This window comes from Polypterus senegalus, chromosome 13 (assembly GCF_016835505.1).
Source record: "Polypterus senegalus isolate Bchr_013 chromosome 13, ASM1683550v1, whole genome shotgun sequence".
Lineage (NCBI taxonomy): Eukaryota > Metazoa > Chordata > Cladistia > Polypteriformes > Polypteridae > Polypterus > Polypterus senegalus.
In genome coordinates, this window is record NC_053166.1 from 32142482 (window position 1) to 32164311 (window position 21830).

The window sequence follows — 21830 nt, forward strand, 5'->3', positions numbered from 1 at the left end:
TGTGACGGATGGCCTCGGCCATTGCCCGGCTTCAACACCAGCTGGTTAGAAAGACCTGGGGAGAGAGCATCTCCGAAGCACTACCTCCCCTGGGACGCTAGAGGGTAGCCCTCCTGTGTGCCTGTGGGCACCACAGATTCCCACAAGACATACTGTGTCCTGGAGTTTGGTACAGCCCTGTTGGGTTCTGTGTGGTCCACCAGGGGGAGCTGCAGAGCCCTACAATGGACTTCCACCACACCTGGGATTGAGTCCAGGTAATACTGAGGAGCCACCTGGACTGCTACCAGGAACAGAATAAAAGGAGCCGCCTCACTCCATTCGAGGGGCCAGAGTCGGAAGAAAGAACGACAAATCTTGCAAGGGAGGAGTGGAGGTGGAAGGACTGTGAATTGTGCTCTGTTACTGTGTTGTGCTCTGGGGAGCAAAGAATAGCACTTCCCCACAGAAGAATAAAAGTGTGATGTGTGCTGCACTTGTGTCTCCACCTGTCTGTGTCGGGGGTTAGAGTGGCTGTATGAAACTTGGGCTTCACAACCAGTAAAAACAGAGTGTTAATTGCGCCAGTTAAGAAACAATCTCCCTGCTGGAAGCATGGACTGTTAGATTAGCTTACAGGTAGAACACTGACATACTGTTTTATGACCATTTTAGAAATGTTTGATAACAATTGGAAGTATGCCTTTATGATCATATGTACAGAGAAATTAATAAACAAGATAGGTAAGCCTTAAACAGAACTGTCTTTAAGCAAGAAATTTTCCTTTCTTTGTAATGCCAGTTTTTTCCTCTGCATTTTTCTGTGAATGCTTTGCTTTGAATTTTACTAAATCTTTTAAAACGAAGATAGTTGGACTTTGGAATTATATGGACATCCATCACACTATTACCTGAGTTGTTCTATGAAGTAAGCTAAAGCTGCAGAACCTTGGAAGTTTTGGAAAAATGTACCTACACCACATATTCATATGGACCACATATGGACCTAATTCCTATTTACAGGGTAGTTGGGTAGGTAAATACTACTTACTATATAAGTACACTGTAAAAAGTAAAAGTTAATAGTATTGTTAGTTTATTTATGGCTGTAAGTGCATCAATAGTAGGTTTAGCTGAGTAAAAAGGAAAATGTGTTATATTTGAAATTGCTAGTTTGAGTCTATAAGCTTGAATTTGGCAAAATGCCCTTTCTAGGACTGGTAGACTCCCAGGTAGGCAAAGCATGATATCTATTGTTCTGTTATAGGAAACTTTCATTGCCAGAATAAAATAAATAATGTTTTCCCTTAATCCCCTGTACTTCAAGGATCAGCACGGCTATCATGTAATTTTCTTTTCCTTGTAATGCAATCAGCAGTGCTGTAGAAATTCTTTTGAAATTTTTTTTCATAAGGTTGACAATGTTGTTTTCAGTAGCTGCTACTCACTAGAATACAATTTGCTGCCAGGTTCTCGGGTCTTTCAATTTTTGGTTGAAACCTGCTGGTCCACTAACCCCGAGGTGACAGAATGAACATATGATAAGTATTTCCCAAAGTAAAAATTGCCCAGTCCTGTAAATCGGATTCATCTTTTGCAGAAATAAAATAACAGTGGTGAGGGAAAGGAAAAGAAAATGACAGTAAGCGTGTATGCCTCCTCAGATGGAAGTTAACATCTTTAACTTCAAAGTCTCTGGTATTGTATGAGGCTTTGAGAAGTGGTCTGGTGTAAGCATGAAGTTTTCACGTTTTTGACATGTTTATTTTTTTTTTTGGCGGGTTCTACATTCCTTTCATAGATTTATATGACAGGTTAACCGATTACCCTAACTGGCCCTGCACACTTGCATACAAGTGAGGTGTACACTGGAGTGATGTCCTGTCCAGGCCTGGTTTGAATCCATTAAAGAATTAAACTGTGCAATAGATTACATAGATTTAGCAGATGAATAGATGGAAGGAGAAAGACTATTGTTCAGCATTTAACATTCTGTAAGGTATCTTCCAGCTTGAATGGACTTTCATAAAGTACAATAAAACTTCTCCTTATGTAAATTCAACTTTACAGCAATTGGCATCAGAATATCAAACTAAAATAGAAAGAGAACAGTGCAAAAATTAAACTTGGGGATGCATAGGGTGGCATAATTTTTTCCCTGTACAATGTAAGAGGAGTCTGTCATTCTATTGATCTGTCTCATTCAATGCAGCATGACAGTCTAATTTACTCTTGTGATTTCAGGTGGCATTGTTAGAAAGAGGGGACTCCTACACCCGCTTATCCACACCAATGCCTGAAGAATCCCACATACTCTTGCTATGATTCACTAGTGGTAGCAGGCAGTGGCACGAGAATGATGGAGACGTTTTCCCTGTTGCATAAGTGTGAGAAAGAGTTAAGACATCCTACTGTATGATCAGTCAGTCTCATCCACAATAGGAGGACAGAAAGAGAAACACACTCCTCTGTATACTTTTGCACTGTCTCGCTTAACCTGGCTTGCCGTGGTGTGTGAACATGGCAGTTATGTTCATGAAACTCTCTTTGTCTCCATCGCTCATACTCTGTCACCCTTTCACATCATAGTGTGAGAAAGAGCAAGCGGCAGCCATCTTGTATTTTCACCCAAAGAGGCATGCAGAATTGCTCTGTCTTATTCTTTGCTCGTATCTTCTTGTATCTAGAGGTAAACAGACTGACTTTAATTTTTGTAAAACAATGATCTGTTTTAAATGTGGCTGTATTGAACTAAACATGATGCTGTGTCTGCTTCATTTCTGGCTTCCTTCATGGAGCCTGAGTCACTGCTACAGTAGGATTGGTGAAATTGAGCACATTGCATTTAAAATTACTAATGCACATTTACATGTGGAGCAACTGATGTATGTACAGTACATAATCCATCCATCCATTATCCAACCCGCTACCTCCCAACCACAGGGTCATGGGGGTCTGCTGGAGCCAATCCCAGCCAACACAGGGCTCAAGGCAGGAAACAAACCCCTGGCAGGGCACCAGCCCACCACAGACAGTACATAATGTAGACATTAATTGGTCCAGGTTAAACTATGTTTGCAGTTATTTTTAGGACATTTCACAATTGGCGAATATTCACTATACTCGATGCTTAGGAATGTAACCCTCATGCAATCTTGTGTGCTTCTTTCATTTTCACCTTTTTGTAAAAAATACTAATATACAGAATGCTAAACCTATTTGGATGAATGCTGCAGACATGTAAATGTATAGATTTTGCACTTAAAATAAAAAAAAATGTTTAATCTATTTTAAAATTAATCTATCCTTAACAAGTTACCGTATATACTCACGTTTAAGTTCTCCTGCAGATAAGTCAGGACTTGATTTTATTGTGTAATTTTTGATATTTTGTAATGTCGGCCATATAAGTAGAATGCTGAAAACTCACGCTATTGGTCCAAGAGATTATGATATGCTAACGCCCACCTGAAAGAGTAACCACTGAACACACAGTCTTTCTTTTTATGCGGGTGCGGCAATGCGCTGTATCAGCATATACTCCTAACCTCTCTCTCTCTCTTTTGTGCCTACGTGACCACACAGTAATACACAAACTATTCCGAAGCAACGTTTGCACTGATTTGTGATTTTTGTATCTCACACCCTCATACACCTTTATTGTAAGAGCATCCCTTATCTATGATGGATCATTCAATCAGAAGAAAATATGAAGCTGGTTTTGAAATTAAACATCGTTGAAGTAGTGAAAGAAACTGGTAACTGTGCTGCTGCATCTAAGAAACTGGTGAAAGATTGGAGGAGGCAAAAAGATGGAAAAAAAAAAAAAAATTAAATGTCGCATTTTTTAACATGCGTATGTGTCGAGGTTTGATTTTATGATCGATTTTTCAGGTTTCAAGACCCAACTTATATGTAAGTACATACGGTAAATAAATCTGCTATTCTATGCTTCCAAATAGAGACGATATCTCGGGTTTTTCATAACATGCTACTATCGTGCTGGGCAAAAATTTGTTTAAATATTCTATTATTCTGTCAATTTAAAAACTGCACATTCATTCTTAATATATTTATAGTTATATAGTTTAGCCCACAGCATTAATGTGCCTACAATATATAACGTTAATCTTGGTATGATTGGAGTGTGCATTAGCAATTAAACCACTGTGTCTGTATGTGATTGAATACTGTATGTGTGCTAGCAACTAAAGAAATTATTTTAAAATACACATGGCATAAGGAAAATTACTTTTAGTAGACATGGTATAAGAAAAAAAAAAAAAATTCACTATACATGCTCTCCCTCCTCTGGCACATGCAGTCAGAATAGTTTGGTGGAAGGCGCTATAAAAATCAGGTGATTTCACAGTATACTGATGGCCTTGTTTCTGTATCAGACCCTCGATACACATATTATACAGAGTAGTTTTTGTTACAAGCCATAACAGAATATAACCTTTAATGAAACAGAATTAAAGAGAAAAATGGAGGCAAATATGAAATCTGAAGTTACGGTGAGGCTTAGGGCAATGACTGATTGGTGATGAACCTGTGGAAAATGTCAAAGCTACACCTATGATGGCAGCTGTGAGCAAACAAGAAAAATAGTACCAATAATCTGTGATAAAATGTATTGGGTTCCAGTTTATTTTGTTGTCACAAAAATGGCAGCAGAAAAATGGATGGCATATTAATCAAGAAATTTGCAGCATCAAAGTGGACTGATCCTCTCACTTTTAAGGATTTTGTTTTCACGTTTGGATCAGGGCCTGTTGAGTTAAATTCTTAAAATGCAATAAGAGGCTTAGTGTTTTGTAAAATTTATAAAAACTGTTTCCCTTTAGAACACAGCTTTATATGGAAAATTAATAAATAGCACAATTGTGATGAAATACCATCAAGTTGAAATATTCTCTTTGAGTATTTTCAAACGTGTCCAGTTGATGTGGCAATTGACTAATTGATTGCATAAATAAAAGTGTTTTTTTCCTGAGTTACTGGCAATTAGCTGATAAAGGGCACACCTGGCTGTACATCTAAGAACATCTCCACTTAATAAGAAGCAATAAGTAAGAACTGTTTAGCCAGTAGAGCTCTGTATTCATTTTTTTTTTTTTACAAAACTTCACGCTGAGTGTTTAATATAACAGTATAGTAGTGCTGTATTATATAGTGATTACATGCCTTTCTGCAGTGTACTTTTGTTTAACTGTATTACTCTAACTAAACGTGAATCCTTTTTTTGTTTCATTAGTATAACTATCTGATGTCACCATAGCATACACCGATATGTTACATGTGGGTCAGCCATTCAAGTTAGAATTTCACCCTATTCTCCACACAACTTAAAATAAACATTTCAAATTGTTCCTGCATACCTGATTGTACACTTATCAATGCTGGACTTGAGTAATAAAGTCTTGTTACACTTTATTTAGTAACTGCATTGTAACTACCTTGTAGTAGGGAGCACATAATGTGAAGTGTGTTTCCATAAAATGCTAACCTACTGTCTGTCTGTCTGTCTGTCCGCATGAAACAACTTCAGTCCCAGTAGACCAATTTTGTTCAAATGTTGTGCACTTCTTCTTCAAAAATAATTTTGTTGTGAAAGTTCAATTTTCAATGTAATATTTCAAATAAAACACATTTCACAAAAGTTTTGAAATTTGAAATCCTCCCATTTTAAAACATTAGTGAAGTTTCTACCATCTGTTTGTCATGTTTGATATGATTTGCTCACATTCAGATTTTTTCTTTTGAAAGAGATTTTTTAGAATGGAAATGTATCCGGAAATATGGGTTGTAATAAGAGACAATATGAAAGTTAGGGGATTCCACCCTGTTTTGCACAAAAAAAAACCTCAAACAGCGAGTAGTAATAAAGCACTGAGTCATAACATAGACTGAAAATTAAATAAAGGGCTCCAGCTTTATAGTTGAGGGAAAGGAAGAGGACTGTCTTCAGGTGGAAGTGAGGTCAATAAGGTTGTAAAATGCTGCAGGATGTGAGAGGAGATTTAGGCAGGTGTGTCTCCTGGAGGTCTGCAGGAGAGGGAGAAGAGGCATTAGTACAAGGAATTAACCCCAGACTCTGCGTTTTACTCCCACTTAAGCCCTTAGACTGCTTCCCATGCGTATGTATGTGACAGGTACTTCTCTGTATGGTTAAAATGTTACTGAAATATAATCATTAATTCATTTGTGGTGCCACAACGTAGTTTTGTTCTGCATTTAGATGCCGTCATGTTGTTATCCCCGTTGCCGACATGCTGCCCTCGGTTTCAACATTAGCGCAACCCTTTCTAGTACAAAGATTCGCTCTGTATCTATTATTTAAATAAATGCACTATCAAACGTGGCATGTAATTCCTTCTCGAATTTCTGGTTCCCCTATCTTATTGTTTTTATCTCTGCTTTTGATTTCTGGTTAATAATTAGGCTTCAGTGCAAAAGAGTTTAATCTTTAAGGTTTCGACTCACTTCTGGTTTTAGACTACATTTCAACTCTTGGTTCTCTTCGTGCAAAGGGTATCATTTAAGCCAAGGGTCCTCCTCTTGTTTTGCTTTAGTTTCTTTTTATGTCTTTCTTGTTTATTTTTGATGCTTTAATTACTTTTGTTTATATATTGTTATTTGTTTTATTATTTCTCTTGGTTTGTATTATAAATCTGTATTATTTTATTTAGCTGCTATGTGTGTAGCTTTGCTCTGCTATGTTCCTTATATTTTGTGAGTGGATCCCCAAGAGGTGGGGACGACCACCTGCCTGTATATTCGGGCTTGACCATTAATGAATTTTGGTGGTTCTTGCTAATATTGTGTTTTCGTGGACTTTGGCCCTTGTGTTCGATTTATTTTGTTCTCTTACTTGGATTGTTCTAGTAGACTTGCCTATAGAATAAGCATTCTATAAACATTTACTTTATAAAGATTATTTGTAGACTTGTCTCTACTCCATCCAGAGTTTTCATGGTTCTCCCTCTGGTGAGACATACTTCAAGGTTTTTTATGACTCTTTGCTAGTGTTTTGAATTTAGAAGCCTGAACTCCCTCCTTAGACTTAGGCAAGCCTGAAGCCCCCTGTTTTCTTGGGGTCAGGCTTGCCTTGAGGTACGATTTGTGCTGTGGGTTATTTTGGAAACCTCACCCCTTTGTTTTTTCACAAAACTAAAACAAAGTAGCATTCTGTGCAATACTGAATAGTGAATAATTCAAATTGTGTTTCAGAATTTGTTTTACATTTACCTTGAGTGAGGTTAGTTCATGATATGGGTCTTTAATTAAGTAAATATAGAAAAAAGAAAAAATTCTCAAGTTTGAAAAAAAGTAACCAAATTCTCAAACAGACTTGAATGTTTCACTATGCATATCTTTTCTAACCTTTTTGAGAGCACACAGAAAGAATGAAACAGAGTAAAAAATAAATAAAAGTTACTGTAAATCTCTGTCATCTCATTTATAAGACTGTGCCCACTTTCTGTTGCCCTGCCTTGGTTTAAGGATTACTCATATTTTAATTAGCTCTATATTTGTTTTTATTTACTTTTTTTTATTTTACTTTGCAGGATGGCATGGGTCACCTGAGAATTACAGAGAAAGGTCTGACACTAGAAGGGGATTCAGAATTCCTTAAACCTCTTTACGCCAAAGAAATTCAGTCCAGACCAGTAAGTACAAAGTATCAGTCTGTTAAAAAGGAATGAATAATACATATTTCTATGTACACTCTTTTAGCAAATTCTTAGGAACACTACATTAATACTAGGTAGGGCCTTCTTTTGCTCTCAAAACAGCCTTAATTCTTCATAGCATGGATTGCAGAAGATTTTGAAAACTTTCCTTCTTTGAGATTCTGGTCCATGTTGCCATGATTGCATCACACAATTTCTGCAGATTTGTCAGTTGTACATTCACTCTACCAGTCTCCAGTTCTACCATATCCCAAAGATGTTCAGATCTGGTGGCTAGGAAAACCACTAAAGAACACTGAACTCATTGTCATGTTCATGAAACCAGTTTGAGACAAAGTTTACTTTGTGACTTGGTACATTATCATGCTGAAGTAGTCATTAGAAGATGGCTATACGGTGGCTATAAAGGAATATAGTACATGGTCAGCAACAATACTCAGATAGGCCGTGACATTCAAGTGATGATTAATTGGTATTAACAGGCCCAAAGTGTGCCAAGACAACATTCTCCATACTATTACCCCACCATCCCCAGCCTGAACTGTTGACACAAGGCAGGCTGGGAGAATAGATTCATGTTATACACCAGAATCGAGATTCTTCAGACCAAACTACATCATCCCAGTCTTCAGTTGTCCAGTTTTGGTGAGCCTTTGCTTAGCTTTCTGTCCATGGCTAACAGGAGTGGAGCCCAACGAAGTCTTGTGCTGTTGTAGCCTGTTGGCTGCAGGGTTCAGCGAGTTGTGCATTTTGAGATGCCTTTCTGCTCACCACAGTAGTACACAGGGGTTCTCTGAGTTGCTGTAGCCTTTCTGCCAGCTTAAACCAGTCTGACAGTTCTCCTTTTACCTCCCTCATTATCAAGGAGTTTCTGTGCACTGATTATTGGTTTTTGTTTTGCACACCACTTTGAGACTGTTGTGTAGGAAATCCCAGGAGATCAGCAGTTACAGGAATATTTAAATAAGCCCACCTGGGACCAATAATTTGCTATGGTTTAAATCAATCACATGATTGGCTGATTAGATAATGGATGGATGGATGGATAAGCAGGTGTACAGGTGTTCCTAATAATTTGCTCAGTGCTGGTAAATTCCCTTCTGATATATTGATAAGTCTTGTTATATGTAATTATTTTTAATATTCTATTTGTAAGGATACTAACTATAGTAGTAATAACTAAATGTTAACTGTATTTGTTGATCTCATAAGTGTGTGTTTAACAACCATAAACTGAACTGAGGTGAGTGCCTATATTTAACTAATGCTTTGCCTTAAATCCTCAAACCTTGAAAAATGGACGTTTTGTCACTGCCATCTTTTTTACAATATCCTTCTGAGGTTCATAGGTCAGACTGGGCCAGCCAAAGTGCTTGCAAAGTAAGGTGTGCCCTAGTTTAGCTGCCAAATAAGCAAATTGTTCATGTATGATCACCACATTGCAAACGAAGACTGCATTTGAATCCTGGCCAGATCATTGGATTTGTGGAGTTTGCGTGTTCTCCCAATTTTTCTTCAGATATTCTAATATTCTTCCCACTTGCGGTTATAATAGTGTGCCCCAAAATGGCTTTCTGCCCCATCTTGGGTTATTTCCAGTATTGTGCCCTGTGCCATCAGTACAGAAAATAGGGCAGAATGAACAGCGTCAAAAAAATGACTATCAAACATTGAGAAGGTTTGGGGCAGCCACCCGTATAATTGTGCCCGGCTGCAAAACTGATTCATAAACAAACACATGTTCATTTAACTGAGTCCAAAACAGAACTGCTCTTCTGGAGACAAGATGGCGGCTTTAAAGGCCAGTAAAGGAAGTGATGTCATCAATACCGGAACTAAAAATTGTGGCGTCATTGGCTGCCCCAGACCTGGGCGGCATTTCCCTAGAATGGTCTGCAAAAGATCGAGAGGGAAAATTAGTGCACTTCGCCACCCCCTGGTCTGGCACGGAATCACATGTATTCAAGCCCTTTAGTTGTCTCCTAAACACACGTGTGTGACAAAAGGAAGAGAAACATAAGAAAACCAGAAAAAGAGTGGATACTGAAAATCTGTCTTATCTTTCATGTAATCTAAATCAGTAATCCAAAAATCAAAGTCAAGGCCAGAAGAGGGGTGTGAAACATTAACAAAGAATACTAACAAATACACACACACAGATTCCTTTTGATTTATCCATAATCTCGGATGACCAGAAAATTCTCTGTGCTGACCTGTCGCAGCAATAACCTTTGAGTCTCATTGTATAGCAACTCCATAATAGTTAATATTCAAAATATAACACAAAAACAAAATATAATTCCATAAGGAGAGCTGCAAAAGATGAGAAATTAATTTAATACAAACATAAATCATAACACACAGTCTTTGATTTACTGTCATTCTACATTATGATTAAGTGAGTTCAGAAGCTAAGTATTTTTTCTGACTGGTCTGAGCAATGAAAATACTGAATTGGGCAAGGGCCACTCCAGTCTACATTTCACAGTGAAATCATCCAGCATGAGGCCTCTTTCATTTAGGTATCTGGTTTTACATACTGTACATATGTCAACTTGTACCCAAACAGGTGTCTAGAGAGGCTTAGTCAGGCTCACCAATTAGCCTTCTTATCATGTGCCTTGAGCATGGGAAAGGCGCTATATAAATAAAATGTATTATTATGTGGTAATACCCCCCGGAACTAAAATGCACCAGATTCAAATAACGGGTTTGCCATATTTTTAATCAAAAATATTGTACTGTCTATGGGAAGTAGGAGGCAGTGCTGGGGTAAAGCCCATTTCTTGGAAGGGACTGAGACACTTGCCTTGAGAGAGAAGGCTAAATGATGGGGTGCTTAAGCACCAAAACAATATGAATAGTTTTAGAGTGGAAGAGAAGAGGCGCACATTTAAACAGCAAACAGAGAAAATTAGTGATGGGTTGGCGAGGGGCACACAAGTTGAAGATGGACTTGTTTTATTATTTTGGAGGTGCCCCCTTGACCAAGAAAACAGGTGGTAGAAGAGCACTGTTTTCATTATGACATCAGAAACAAATACCAGTTGGCACCTTTGGACTCACTTTAAACAAGCGACTCCTATATTGCACATTCAGGAAGGTTGTTGTAACAGGTTGCTGTAGATGTATATACTGTAAAGTCTAATACTACTGTATATTACATGGGTGCTGACAACTGGACAGAAGCTGACAGCTCTCCCTGTTTATCAACTTTTCTGAATAAATAATTAAGTATGGGGTTCATCATGGCTTATACAGTAATTTGCATGCCAAGCAGTATCTCCACTGCTGCCATCGTAAAACAAAAGCTCTCCGAAATCTCTAATTAAGAACTTAATTGGAGTATGAAAGATTACCTTAGGAAGTTAAAGTGATTTGTAAGACAGAAAGATGCATTAGTCCTGATTTACATTTCAGTTTCAGTACATAAGTTATGAAATTTATTTAAAAATTTAAAGGGTCATCTCTGTGCTCAGATGGGATGTGGACCTGCATTGTTTTCTAAATGAAATTGTCTTAGTAAAATAGCAATAATTTATTGACGACAACTGTGGGAAACATCTGGTGTGTGATAAATCAAAGCCTAACACAGGCTAAAAATTGATAGAACATAACTATTACGGTGTATTTATGCCAGTTACATTTTTATTGCGGTTTTAAATGACTTTATTTTAAAGCTTCTTTCTTTTTCCTTTAACAGAGCTGATAGACTACCAATCAAATAAAAGCTGAGACCTGGTGAATTCTTTCAGAACAAAGAAAATGGTCTCAAGCAGTTATCCTGTTTCCACTTTGGTTTTGCAGATAACGTTTATTATTTTAAAGTTGCCACTACACTCATCTTGACTAGCGATAAAAGTAACAGATAACACAGGATAGAGTGGTACTTTGAAACATCGTGAGACTTCCAGATAGACCTTTCAATCATTATATAGTATAGACACAGAATCTACAACTCTGGAGAGAAATAGAATAAAAGGCTTTTAGTCATAGCTTATTGTTAGACCAACAATTTATTATTCTACTTTCAAATAACAATTATAACAATGCCCAAGTAGGAAAATATTGTGTGCACTATTTAGTAAGTAAAGGGATTGACATTCCTTTGATAAGGCAATAAAGTCTGGGAGAAAACATGTGATTGTTACATTAATACAACTTGGCACATTGAGGTACCCAGCAGGCAGTGTGGCCTCATGGCATCAGACCTTAGACCACCGACTTGCACTACAGACTCACTGTGTTACCCTGAGAAAATCATTTACCGTATATACTCATGGATAAGTTCTCCCACGGATAAGTCAGGGCTTGATTATACCATATAATGTCTGGTATTTTATAATGTTGGTCATAAAAGTCGAATGCGGAAAACTCGCACTATTGGTCCAAGAGATCATGATATGCTAACACCCACCTGAGACAGTAACCACGGAGCACACAGCCTTTTTTTCCTATGTATTGTGCCTACGTGACCACACGTTAATACCCAAACTATTCCGAAGCAACATTTGCACTGATTTGTGTTTTTTGTGTCCCACACCCTCATACACCTTTAATGTAAGAGCATCCCTTATCTACGATGGAGCGTTCGATCAGAAGAAAATATGAAGCTGGTTTTAAATTAAAAGTCGTTGAAGTGGTGAAAGAAATTGGTAACTGCACTGCTGCAACAAAATTCGATGTGTCTGAGAAACTGATGTGAGATTGGAGGAGGCAAGAAGATGTAAAAATTAAGTGTCACATTTTATGATGTTTTTCAGGCTTCAAGACCTAACTTATACGTCAGTATATACAGTAACCGGCCTGTTCTCCTATTGTAAAAAATGCATGCAGACAATTACTGTATCTCTGGAACAGTAAAAGACCATGGTATGGTATTCATATATAGGAAAGTGCCATAAAACATTATAACTGCTTCATTTCTTCAATGGTTTTAAACTTTTAAAATGGGTGGATTGTTTTAGTTTTAGATTAGGTTAATAATAATAATAATATTCATTCTTTGCATTTATATAGCGCAGTACAGTACCTCTACAGATAAAAACGAGTTAGAAGATGTAAACAATTTTTAAATTTTGTTAATGATGCATTAGGTTGTTGGCTTGCAACTTTCTTTGTTCAGTTCTAGCAAAACAGAAGTGCTGGTGTTCAGTTCTAAAGCTGCTAAAAACTGGCAATCTGAATGCATCTTGTTTGGTGGTACAGTATTTAGCAACTTGGGCATCACTGTAGATTATTATCTTTCACTTGAAACCCATATTAGAAATATTTATGGAACAGCCTTCTTTCACAGAAATATCGCAAAACCCTACAAGTTACTAACATTCCATGATGCTGAAAAAAAGTATCCATGCATTTATTACTTCTAGATTGGATTACTGCAGTGGTTTGCCTTCTGGCTGCATGTCCGTGTCATTTAATAGAACTCACTTTGTTTAAAATGTAGTGCCTAGTGTGTTGACAAGAATCAGAAAATGTGTTCATATTGTTATTACCCCATTTTGTTATCTTTACACGGGCTTCCTGTAAAATTCTGTATTCCATCCATCCATCTTCTAACCCGCTGAATCTGAATACAGGGTCACGGGGGTCTGCTGGAGCCAATCCCAGCCAACACAGGGCACAAGGCAGGAACCAATCCTGGGCAGGGTGCCAACCCACCACAGGACACACACAAACACACCCACACACCAAGCACACACTAGGGCCAATTTAGAATTGCCAGTCCACCTAACCTGCATGTCTTTGGATTGCGGGAGGAAACCGGAGCGCCCGGAGGAAACCCACGCAGACACGGGGAGAACATGCAAACTCCACGCGGGAGGACCCGGGAAGCGAACCCGGGTCTCCTAACTGCGAGGCAGCAGCGCTACCACTGTGCCACCGTGCTGCCCAATTCTATATTTATTATTATTATTATTATTATGAAGATATTGCTGCTCATGTATGAAGCTTTGCATAGTTTTGAACTTCAATATTTCAACAATCTTGTAATTCTCTATAATTCGTCCGGGTTACTTCAGTCTCAAGCAGCAGGATATCTTGGAGTCCCTTGGATAAAGAAATTCACATTTAGCTTTTCCAGAGAGTTACAAGATTCAGATGCTCATTCAGTATTCAAGTCTAAGCTAAGAACACATGCTTGTTGGACAAAAAATGAGTCAGCCCGGCTAAATATTATCTTAATAGCATGTAACTCCTCCATGAGACCGAGAGGCAGATGAAATTCTGTATGGCATGGATACCATCTATCAGTTTGTAGACAACACCAATTTTGTCCAGCATTTCAGCCAGATTGGTCAGATGTCTTTGCCCCATATTTCACAGATTTTCTATGGGATTTAAATCTGAAGAGTGTGCAAGCCTGTCAAGATGGGAGAATGCTTTAGGATGTTCTTGCCAATCACACACAGTTCCAACCCTGTGCAAATGACAGTTGTCGTCTTGGAAGACTGGGGTTGCCATTTTGTGTTCACACAGGAGATAAGCACAAAAGATAATACAGTTTGTTTTAACACTTCTTTTTCACAATTAGTGAGTTTTTAAGTAATCAAAAAAAGTTGGGCCACTTGTAGGAATTGTTTGCTATCACAATATGTAAGACATGGCGATGGAACTTACCTATAAAGCAATGCTTTTCAACTGCAGTTCTGGCGATGGTTAGCGGTTGACTGAGATGTATGCTACTGCTGGAAGACCCATTGATCAGTATGCTTTGACATACCCGCAAAGTTGGCATTTTTCTCTACACTATGATTTTTGGCATAGCCAAAAGCAGTAACCTCGTTTTGCTAATTATTCACATCCATGTCTGTCGTGCAACCAGTTTAGTTTCAACCTAAACATTTGCTGCACACCACTGCTCTTTGTTTCTCTATGAACGCTGTGGGACATGAGTCAGTATTTGCGAGGCAGTATTCATACTGGGATGCCCTCTGTTGATGTTTGAACTGTGTATCATCTATTACACAGGCAGAGACTCATTTTTTGTCTGGTGAGCTTTTTTATTTTAATCAAGCCCATAAGTAAATCTTTAGGATTCACAATGAAATCTACACGCCTGTTTGAACTTTCTCTCTTTTTTTTAATCATATTATTTTAATCTGTGTTAATAATGTAGACAACTTGATTTTGCTCATTAATTATCCGGTTCTGGACTACGAATTTCAGGTGTTCACTACCTTCATTGTCACTGACATGTTAGATCTCTGTAAAAATGTACTAAATAAAAATTTGATCGATTGAAAGATGTTATTATGAGGTGCTACCAGTTTATGAATGTAATTGTATGACATTTAAATGGATGAACTATGGTGTCCATTTTATGTCATCCTCCTTCCTGCAACAATACGCCATCCTTCCTCTTCTAAAACTCCATCCTTCTTCCTAACTTCTTTCAAACCTGCATCTGTCCTCCAGCTTCCAACAAAACATCATCTTCTTTCCTGCCTCCGACCTCCACCAAATTGTCTCTCCTCCCTCCTACCTCAGACACAAAAATGAGAAAAACACAAACTGGGCACTTCAGAAAGGGGCATGGTAGCCATCAACTTGTTCCTGTGATGACAGCAGTTAATCCTCCCAATCATTAGAAAGAAGACACACGTCCATCCATCATTATTTGAAGCAACAGATTCCTCTTCATGTCTGAGTATGAGTGTGGGTGTGGGTGTGATTGGGCTCTGCTATGGATGCGCACCCTGTCCAGGGACATGCCACATTGGGTAAAGCAAGCTTGAGAATATTATGTTCTTTTAATAGGTCTCACTTTCTTATGATTCAGAATTTGATATTTGGGATAAAAAAGAATGGATTCATTGACATTTTCCATTTGCTATTCTCTCATAAAAATGTAAATTATTGCAGCATGTTGTTAAAGATGCTGCATATGATTGTGTCTGCTGTAAAAGATGCTACATTAAACATATCTTTTAAAAGTACAATGATGCATTTTTATAGTATTTTAATAATTTAGAGGAAAGTGCACAATGTACTAACTCTAATTTTAAATGACAGAAAAAATGCTTTACATGCCATTTTTCACTTTAATCATTTATGATCTACAAAAAACCAGATTATAAAAATGCAGGTTGCAAATAACATTATATCAGCAAAATGCTATAAACTGTTCTGAAGTTGAGTAATGTGCCATCACAAATGAGCTGAGTAAGAGTAAGAATGCAGTAAATGGTAGCAAATATTAGAAATCACCAATCAGCGGATGCTACAGAAGAATCTTGGGAAAGCTGCCCTCTGTAAAGAAACATTTTTAAGCATTCCAAAAAAATGTGAAGCTCCTCAAGAGAAGGTTCACCATAGGCAATATGGAAACGTGTCTTCTTCTGGGCTCTGATAAGAGGCAAAAAAGAGAGCTTCAAAGACATATCAGAAGAGAAATGATAGAATTGGCATCACAAGGCTGAATCAGACAAGCACCCTTGGGCTGAAAGATTAAGAGGCCGGCATCTGACATTCCCAGCTTTCACATCAGTGTAATAAATCAGCAAGTCAGGGACACTGGTCATCTGTAATTTTCCGACATGAAATTGATCCTGTACCAGCCAGGGAGCCATTGAACTTGAGCCAAGCAGAGGTTAATGAAATTGAGATTTTTTTTGTACTACGTGTGATGTGTTGGTGTGCCAATCTAGAAGAGGAATCTACAACAGTGTTATTTCTAAGGCTGAAGGAATGTTATTTATTAACTGTGAGTTTTAAAAGGGACATCAGTGTCTCAATAAAGAAGAGCATGTAAAGATGTTGGAGTGGAGTTAACACTCTTTGGGGTGTACCACAGCCCTTGAAACATTCACTGCTTACTCTCCTTCTCACCTCTGACCAATTTCTTGGGCCTTTTCACTATCAATGTTATCCTTTTCATTTCAGACTCAAATTCAATCAATATATGGCAGGTTTTTAATCCCTTCTTTCAATGTAATAATTCAGACCATAAGAATCAGTCCACTTGTGGCTGCTGTTGTCATTAAAATGAAAGGTCAAGCAAGATGTTTCTTGATGTTTAGGCTAAGTTGCCCTCCATGGCCTAGTCATTCAGTCCCCCTAATCATCTCCTGTCTTTAATTTACAATAAAACTGATATCCTAACTCCCTCTGGTCATTAAACATCCCTGGTCATCATTCGAGAAGGGTAGCGTGTCTCCCAATGTCCTGGCTAAATTACCCATCATGGCTTGGGTATCTGGCCCTCCTAATCATCTTGCATCTCCAATTGGCTAGCTATCTTTCTCACCACTTCAACACCTAACAGCTAATGTGTGGTGGGTGTACTGCTGCAAAAATGGCTGCTGTCCCATCATCCAGGTGGATGCTGCCCATTGGTAGTGGATGAAATGGCGCCCCACTCACTGAAGTGGTTTGTGCTGCAAGAAAATTTAAATAGTTATTATTATTATTATTAACAAAGAGAGCCCATCTAGCCCGTATACGATTTGGCTTTTCTACTGTCTGCGAGTGTTTCAGATTTTATATCATATCTTAATATCACAAATGGATGTGAATCACCTTGAATAGCTAGATAAGACAACACTGTGGTCTGAACGTACACCAGAATGGCATTCCTGTATCATTAAATTAATTGCTTAAAATTTTCTAAACTAGTGAATATTTGGAGGAATATTTTGAGCAAAACTAAATAAATAAATATGCAAAAAAATAAAAACGCAATGATATGTGAGCATAAATAGTGAAATGTGTGAAATTTGTTTCTGTTGCTTATTTATTTATGTGTTTGTTTAATTATTCCTTCATTTATTTATTTTAGTGACATTGCACGTAATGAAATGAAAATTGCCATTTTTACTTGTCAAAGGTGATATGGTAGGTTCTAACAAGAAATGTTTTTTAAATGAAGAATCATCAGTAGAATGCACGTACATCTCTGACATTCATGGGCAGAGACACCCCCCATGTCAGATGCAGACTTCTGAGAGGAGGATGAATTTAGGGATTCAAGAAAAAAAGTAGTCGCTTCATGCAGAAATTCTGGCCATCGTTTTTGGAACTCATCGTCCATGGACACATACAATCACAACTTTGAGCAGACGCTTTGCTTGCCTTGGGAATTCTTTTCTTATAGACATGTGCAAAGTTGCGACTGTAAGTGCACCCTCTATAGACTATTCAGCATTCAACACACAGTATTTTTGTATGTATTTATTTTAATTTTGTCCAAAACATTCCACCATAAGTAACAGCTTTAAAGAAAAAAGCAAAATAATATGAATGTTGGCTCACCTCAACTTCAGAAGCATCTACTTCAAACTCAGACTCAAGTATCGGGTTAGAATGAACATGCAAATAACTTATTCAGCATTTTACATTGCTTGTGTACTCCAGAGGTTCAATTCATATCCAAGAGGCATACATGCTTTATATTGTAATCCCTGCTTTATTATATGTTGGTGGTTAATTCGTTTTGAACTTTGGCAAAATTCACAGACTTTAATTGGGCAAAAAATGAAATGTGCATAGGATGAAGCATAGAATGTGTCAAGGAACAGGCCATATATAAAAAGAGACACCCACACAGGTGAATGGAAAACCCCTCCAAGTGTCAGTGTGTGTAGGTAGGGAGCGGCAGCGATCAGTAAGCCCACTTTTTCACTGAAGTAAGTGAAACATGGTGATGAACTTGCATGGAGTCAGTTAAATTCTCCTAATTTTTTTTCTTATGACCTGTTGTACTTCCAGGGGCCTTACGCATAACACTGTGCATAGAATTCACACTAAAACATGGCGTACGAACAAAAGTCAAAATGTGCATACGCACAAAAAAATTCAGATGCTCAAAACCGTGCATAAGCCAACTGCCACGTTCTTCCGCTCCATAAATCCTGGTCAGCGTGAAATATAATGCTTGTGCACGCGCCTGCCGCCCCACCCCGTCTCCTCCCAGAATTATGCCTCTTTGAATATGCAAATCAATATAAATATTCCCTCAAGTACAACATTCTTTGAAAAGACAGTGTCAAAAGCATAGAACAAAAGAAGAATTTCAGCAAATGCCAAGTGGAGGTAATGAAAAGCATACTGTTTGTTGGTTTAAGCAGTTGTATAAACAACAAAAGGAAGCTGATCAAAAGTTTAAGTTCAGAAAGTCACACAGTGCCTGAAATAAAAAAGAAGTTGTCAGATATCAAAGTCGCCGTGAAAAGGCAAGTCGTAGCCCACCGTCTGAGTTATATGGAAGATTATTAGGGTACAGAGAAAAGAAAAAAAAAATAGGGACACAGTGGAAAAAAAGCTTGAAATGTCCATTTTAATCTTGAAATTTCCACTTTAATCACGTAGTTTATTTTGTCATTAAAATAGAATGTCATAAACTTCATCTTAAAATTTTTTGATTTAGTAGTTTCTTAAATCCCATTGTAACAAAAGTAGCACGATAAATGCTTCGTATTCTGTGTGTTCTTCTATGTGCTGTACGTGTGTGAATCACTACTTGCTTCTTAAACGGGCTTTCTGTTATGCCGACAGGACGCAGAATACATTACATGCATGATATTACAGCTATCTGAACAATTTAAATACTAAGATGTATGCTTCAAATCATTTTCATGATTAAATGAAGCATATATTTAACATAGGGCAACAGTGGCATAAGGGTAGTGATGAGCTGGTGCCCAGTCCAGAAATTGTTCCTGCCACCCGCAAGATACTTGCTGCACTGTGCGCGACCTTCGATGAGATAATTTATTGCAGCAGTATTGTCTCTTTCAAACATACTAACCCCCAATTCCTCCTTCCTTTTCGTTTTCCGAGTAACCAATCACCACACAATCAGCTCTTTAATAAAAGTCAAGCCATCAGTAAGCTTAGAACTGGCATTAGAATGTGTGTGGCTTTACACCAAGTTTAGTTTTTTATACATTATGACGTGAGTGTGAAAACAGGTGTACACAACATTGTTGTGCATACGCTCTGTTAATACATGAGGCTTAGGTGTCCAGCTGTTATGTCTGATGTTTTTATTTAATTTGTTGGGCTTTTCTTTAGCTGAAAGGAAATACACACTTATGCACCTTTTGCTGGCTTTTCTTGCTCAGAGAATCCATTTATCATATTCTGTTTGGTTTGGAGAATTAGGTTAAAAGTTGTTTATTTTTCATATCCTTTTTGATAGCAGTTTGTTATAGGATGGGAGCTGCCATTTTGAGGGTTTCACGTAGCCTGTTATCATGGTAATGCATCCTGTGATGCACTGGGATTGTGTGGCATTGACATCATCGGCCTGACCATATAAAGGTCACCTTGCACTATCCCAATTTATCCGAAATCATATAAATTACATGCTTCATTTTTTGAGATTTGAGATTACATGCTTCATTCTTTGCAACTTCTGACTATGATTTTTGCTTGAGTTTAAGACAATTGATTTATGGATTCATTTTGATGGGTTTTGGTGATAGATATTCTTAGCTCCTTGTCTTGACCAACACTCTGGTTTTATTGCAGTCGCACAGTTATAAATGTATAATTTCTCACCTTTAGTCAGTACACTTAACATTAACGTGATGCATTAATGTTGCATGATGGTAGGAATAGCCACTAAGTCCAAGTGTTGCACAACAACAGCCAATTTTACTGTTTCAGTCTGGGTTGTCACAAAGGTTGTCAGTTCTTGTCATTAAATTTTGGAAATCAGACTCTATTTTGCCATTTGTAATTTATTAACTGTTTCTTATGACATTTGGAACATGTCAATTTTTTATTTTATTGATTTTGTAATTTACATTTCAGTGAAAAAGACATAAAGCAGTCAAGCATGCAATCAGCACTAAATAAGCATACAATCAACACACATTCTATACATTTGCAGTATATTGCATATCAGTTCTATTACAGCCATCATTTACCCAATTTGGACAGCTAAGTGATTAGAGGAGTCAGAATGAAGTAGACCCTTTTAAGTACTGAGAGCTTTACAGAGACCGGCTTGTTTATTTCAGAACAATACTAATAAATTCCTGTCACATTTTGTAGAAATGTGATTAGCTTTCTAATTTTCATTAAAATAAGACATCATTTTTCCACAGAGGTATGCAGGTTGGATTAGGGTCCGTCTAACTGATTAAAATAAAGAATGAGTGGATAATGTTACTCTGAAAAATGCCTTTAGAGAATCTGAAATAATTGTGATTCCAAAACTGCTTAACAAATTAGGAAAGATTTTTTCACAATATAATGTGCGTGTATATATCTTGTGGATGGCTGTTTTCTGGTAATTAGATGATATTCTAATTAAAAGGTCTTATTCCCTAGAAGTCTGGAGATTAAGTCTGCTTTTCCATCATGAATATACAGTATACTGTAGTTTCACCAACAGAGCATTTAGATTTTTTAGTATGGTGATGGTGCTGTGTTTGTTAGTTGCTAGTTGCATAGGCATGCACTCACCTCTGAATAAGTAGGGAAGCTGTGTGTTTGCGTCTTTTTCTAGATCAGCTTTGTATGTCTACTAAGAATGTTTATTCAGTGTGCTGCTTTTGTACTGTGTGTCCATGTTACAATTGAAAACTGGCAACAGAGTGGAACATTTTATGACTTCATATTTTTTTTTCTATGTATTCACGTAGGAGACATAATATTATTTGACCCTGTAAGATGCTAGGGTTCGTTGTTGCTCCTTTTACCCCAGCAGATAGACGCTCAGGGCACAAAGTAAAAGCACTAAGAAGATATTTAATTACTTTCTTCTCAATAATAGTGCCCACAAAGCACCACATCCACAATAACACAGGCAAGTAATTCACAAGTCACCATAATACTCTCAATTCTCTCCTCCACACCTCCCAGCAAGCTTTGTCCTCCTCCACCTGACTCTGGCTCGTTTTCTGGGTCTTCAGCCATCCTTTATATACTTCTCGACGCCAAAGTGCTTCTGCTCCTCCTCCCACGTGATTTCCCAGCACTTCCAGGTCAGACGGAGAATTTAGGTTTTAATCAGCCCAGAAATACTTTGGAGGTTCCGTTGTCATAATCCATTAATACTTCCAGGTTACAAGGGAAGCATGACTCAGGTCCTTTCTCAGCTCCCCCTGGTGGCACCCAACAGGGCTGAGAAACCGAACTCCCAGTCCCAGGCTGAGCTGCCGACCATCTCTCACAACCCATATACTATGCAATCAACCC

At 37.8% G+C, this 21830-nt stretch overlaps 1 protein-coding gene across 5 annotated transcripts in view; it reads left to right on the forward strand.

Moving 5' to 3' along the window:
• sgcd (sarcoglycan, delta (dystrophin-associated glycoprotein)) overlaps nt 1-21830 on the forward strand; it is a 905470-nt gene that overhangs the window by 714481 nt on the left and 169159 nt on the right. For all 5 annotated transcript variants that reach the window (XM_039775688.1, XM_039775689.1, XM_039775692.1 and 2 more), the window contains one exon: nt 7551-7652. In XM_039775688.1, coding sequence (XP_039631622.1) covers nt 7551-7652 — 102 coding nt within the window. The remainder of the gene's footprint in view (nt 1-7550; nt 7653-21830) is intronic.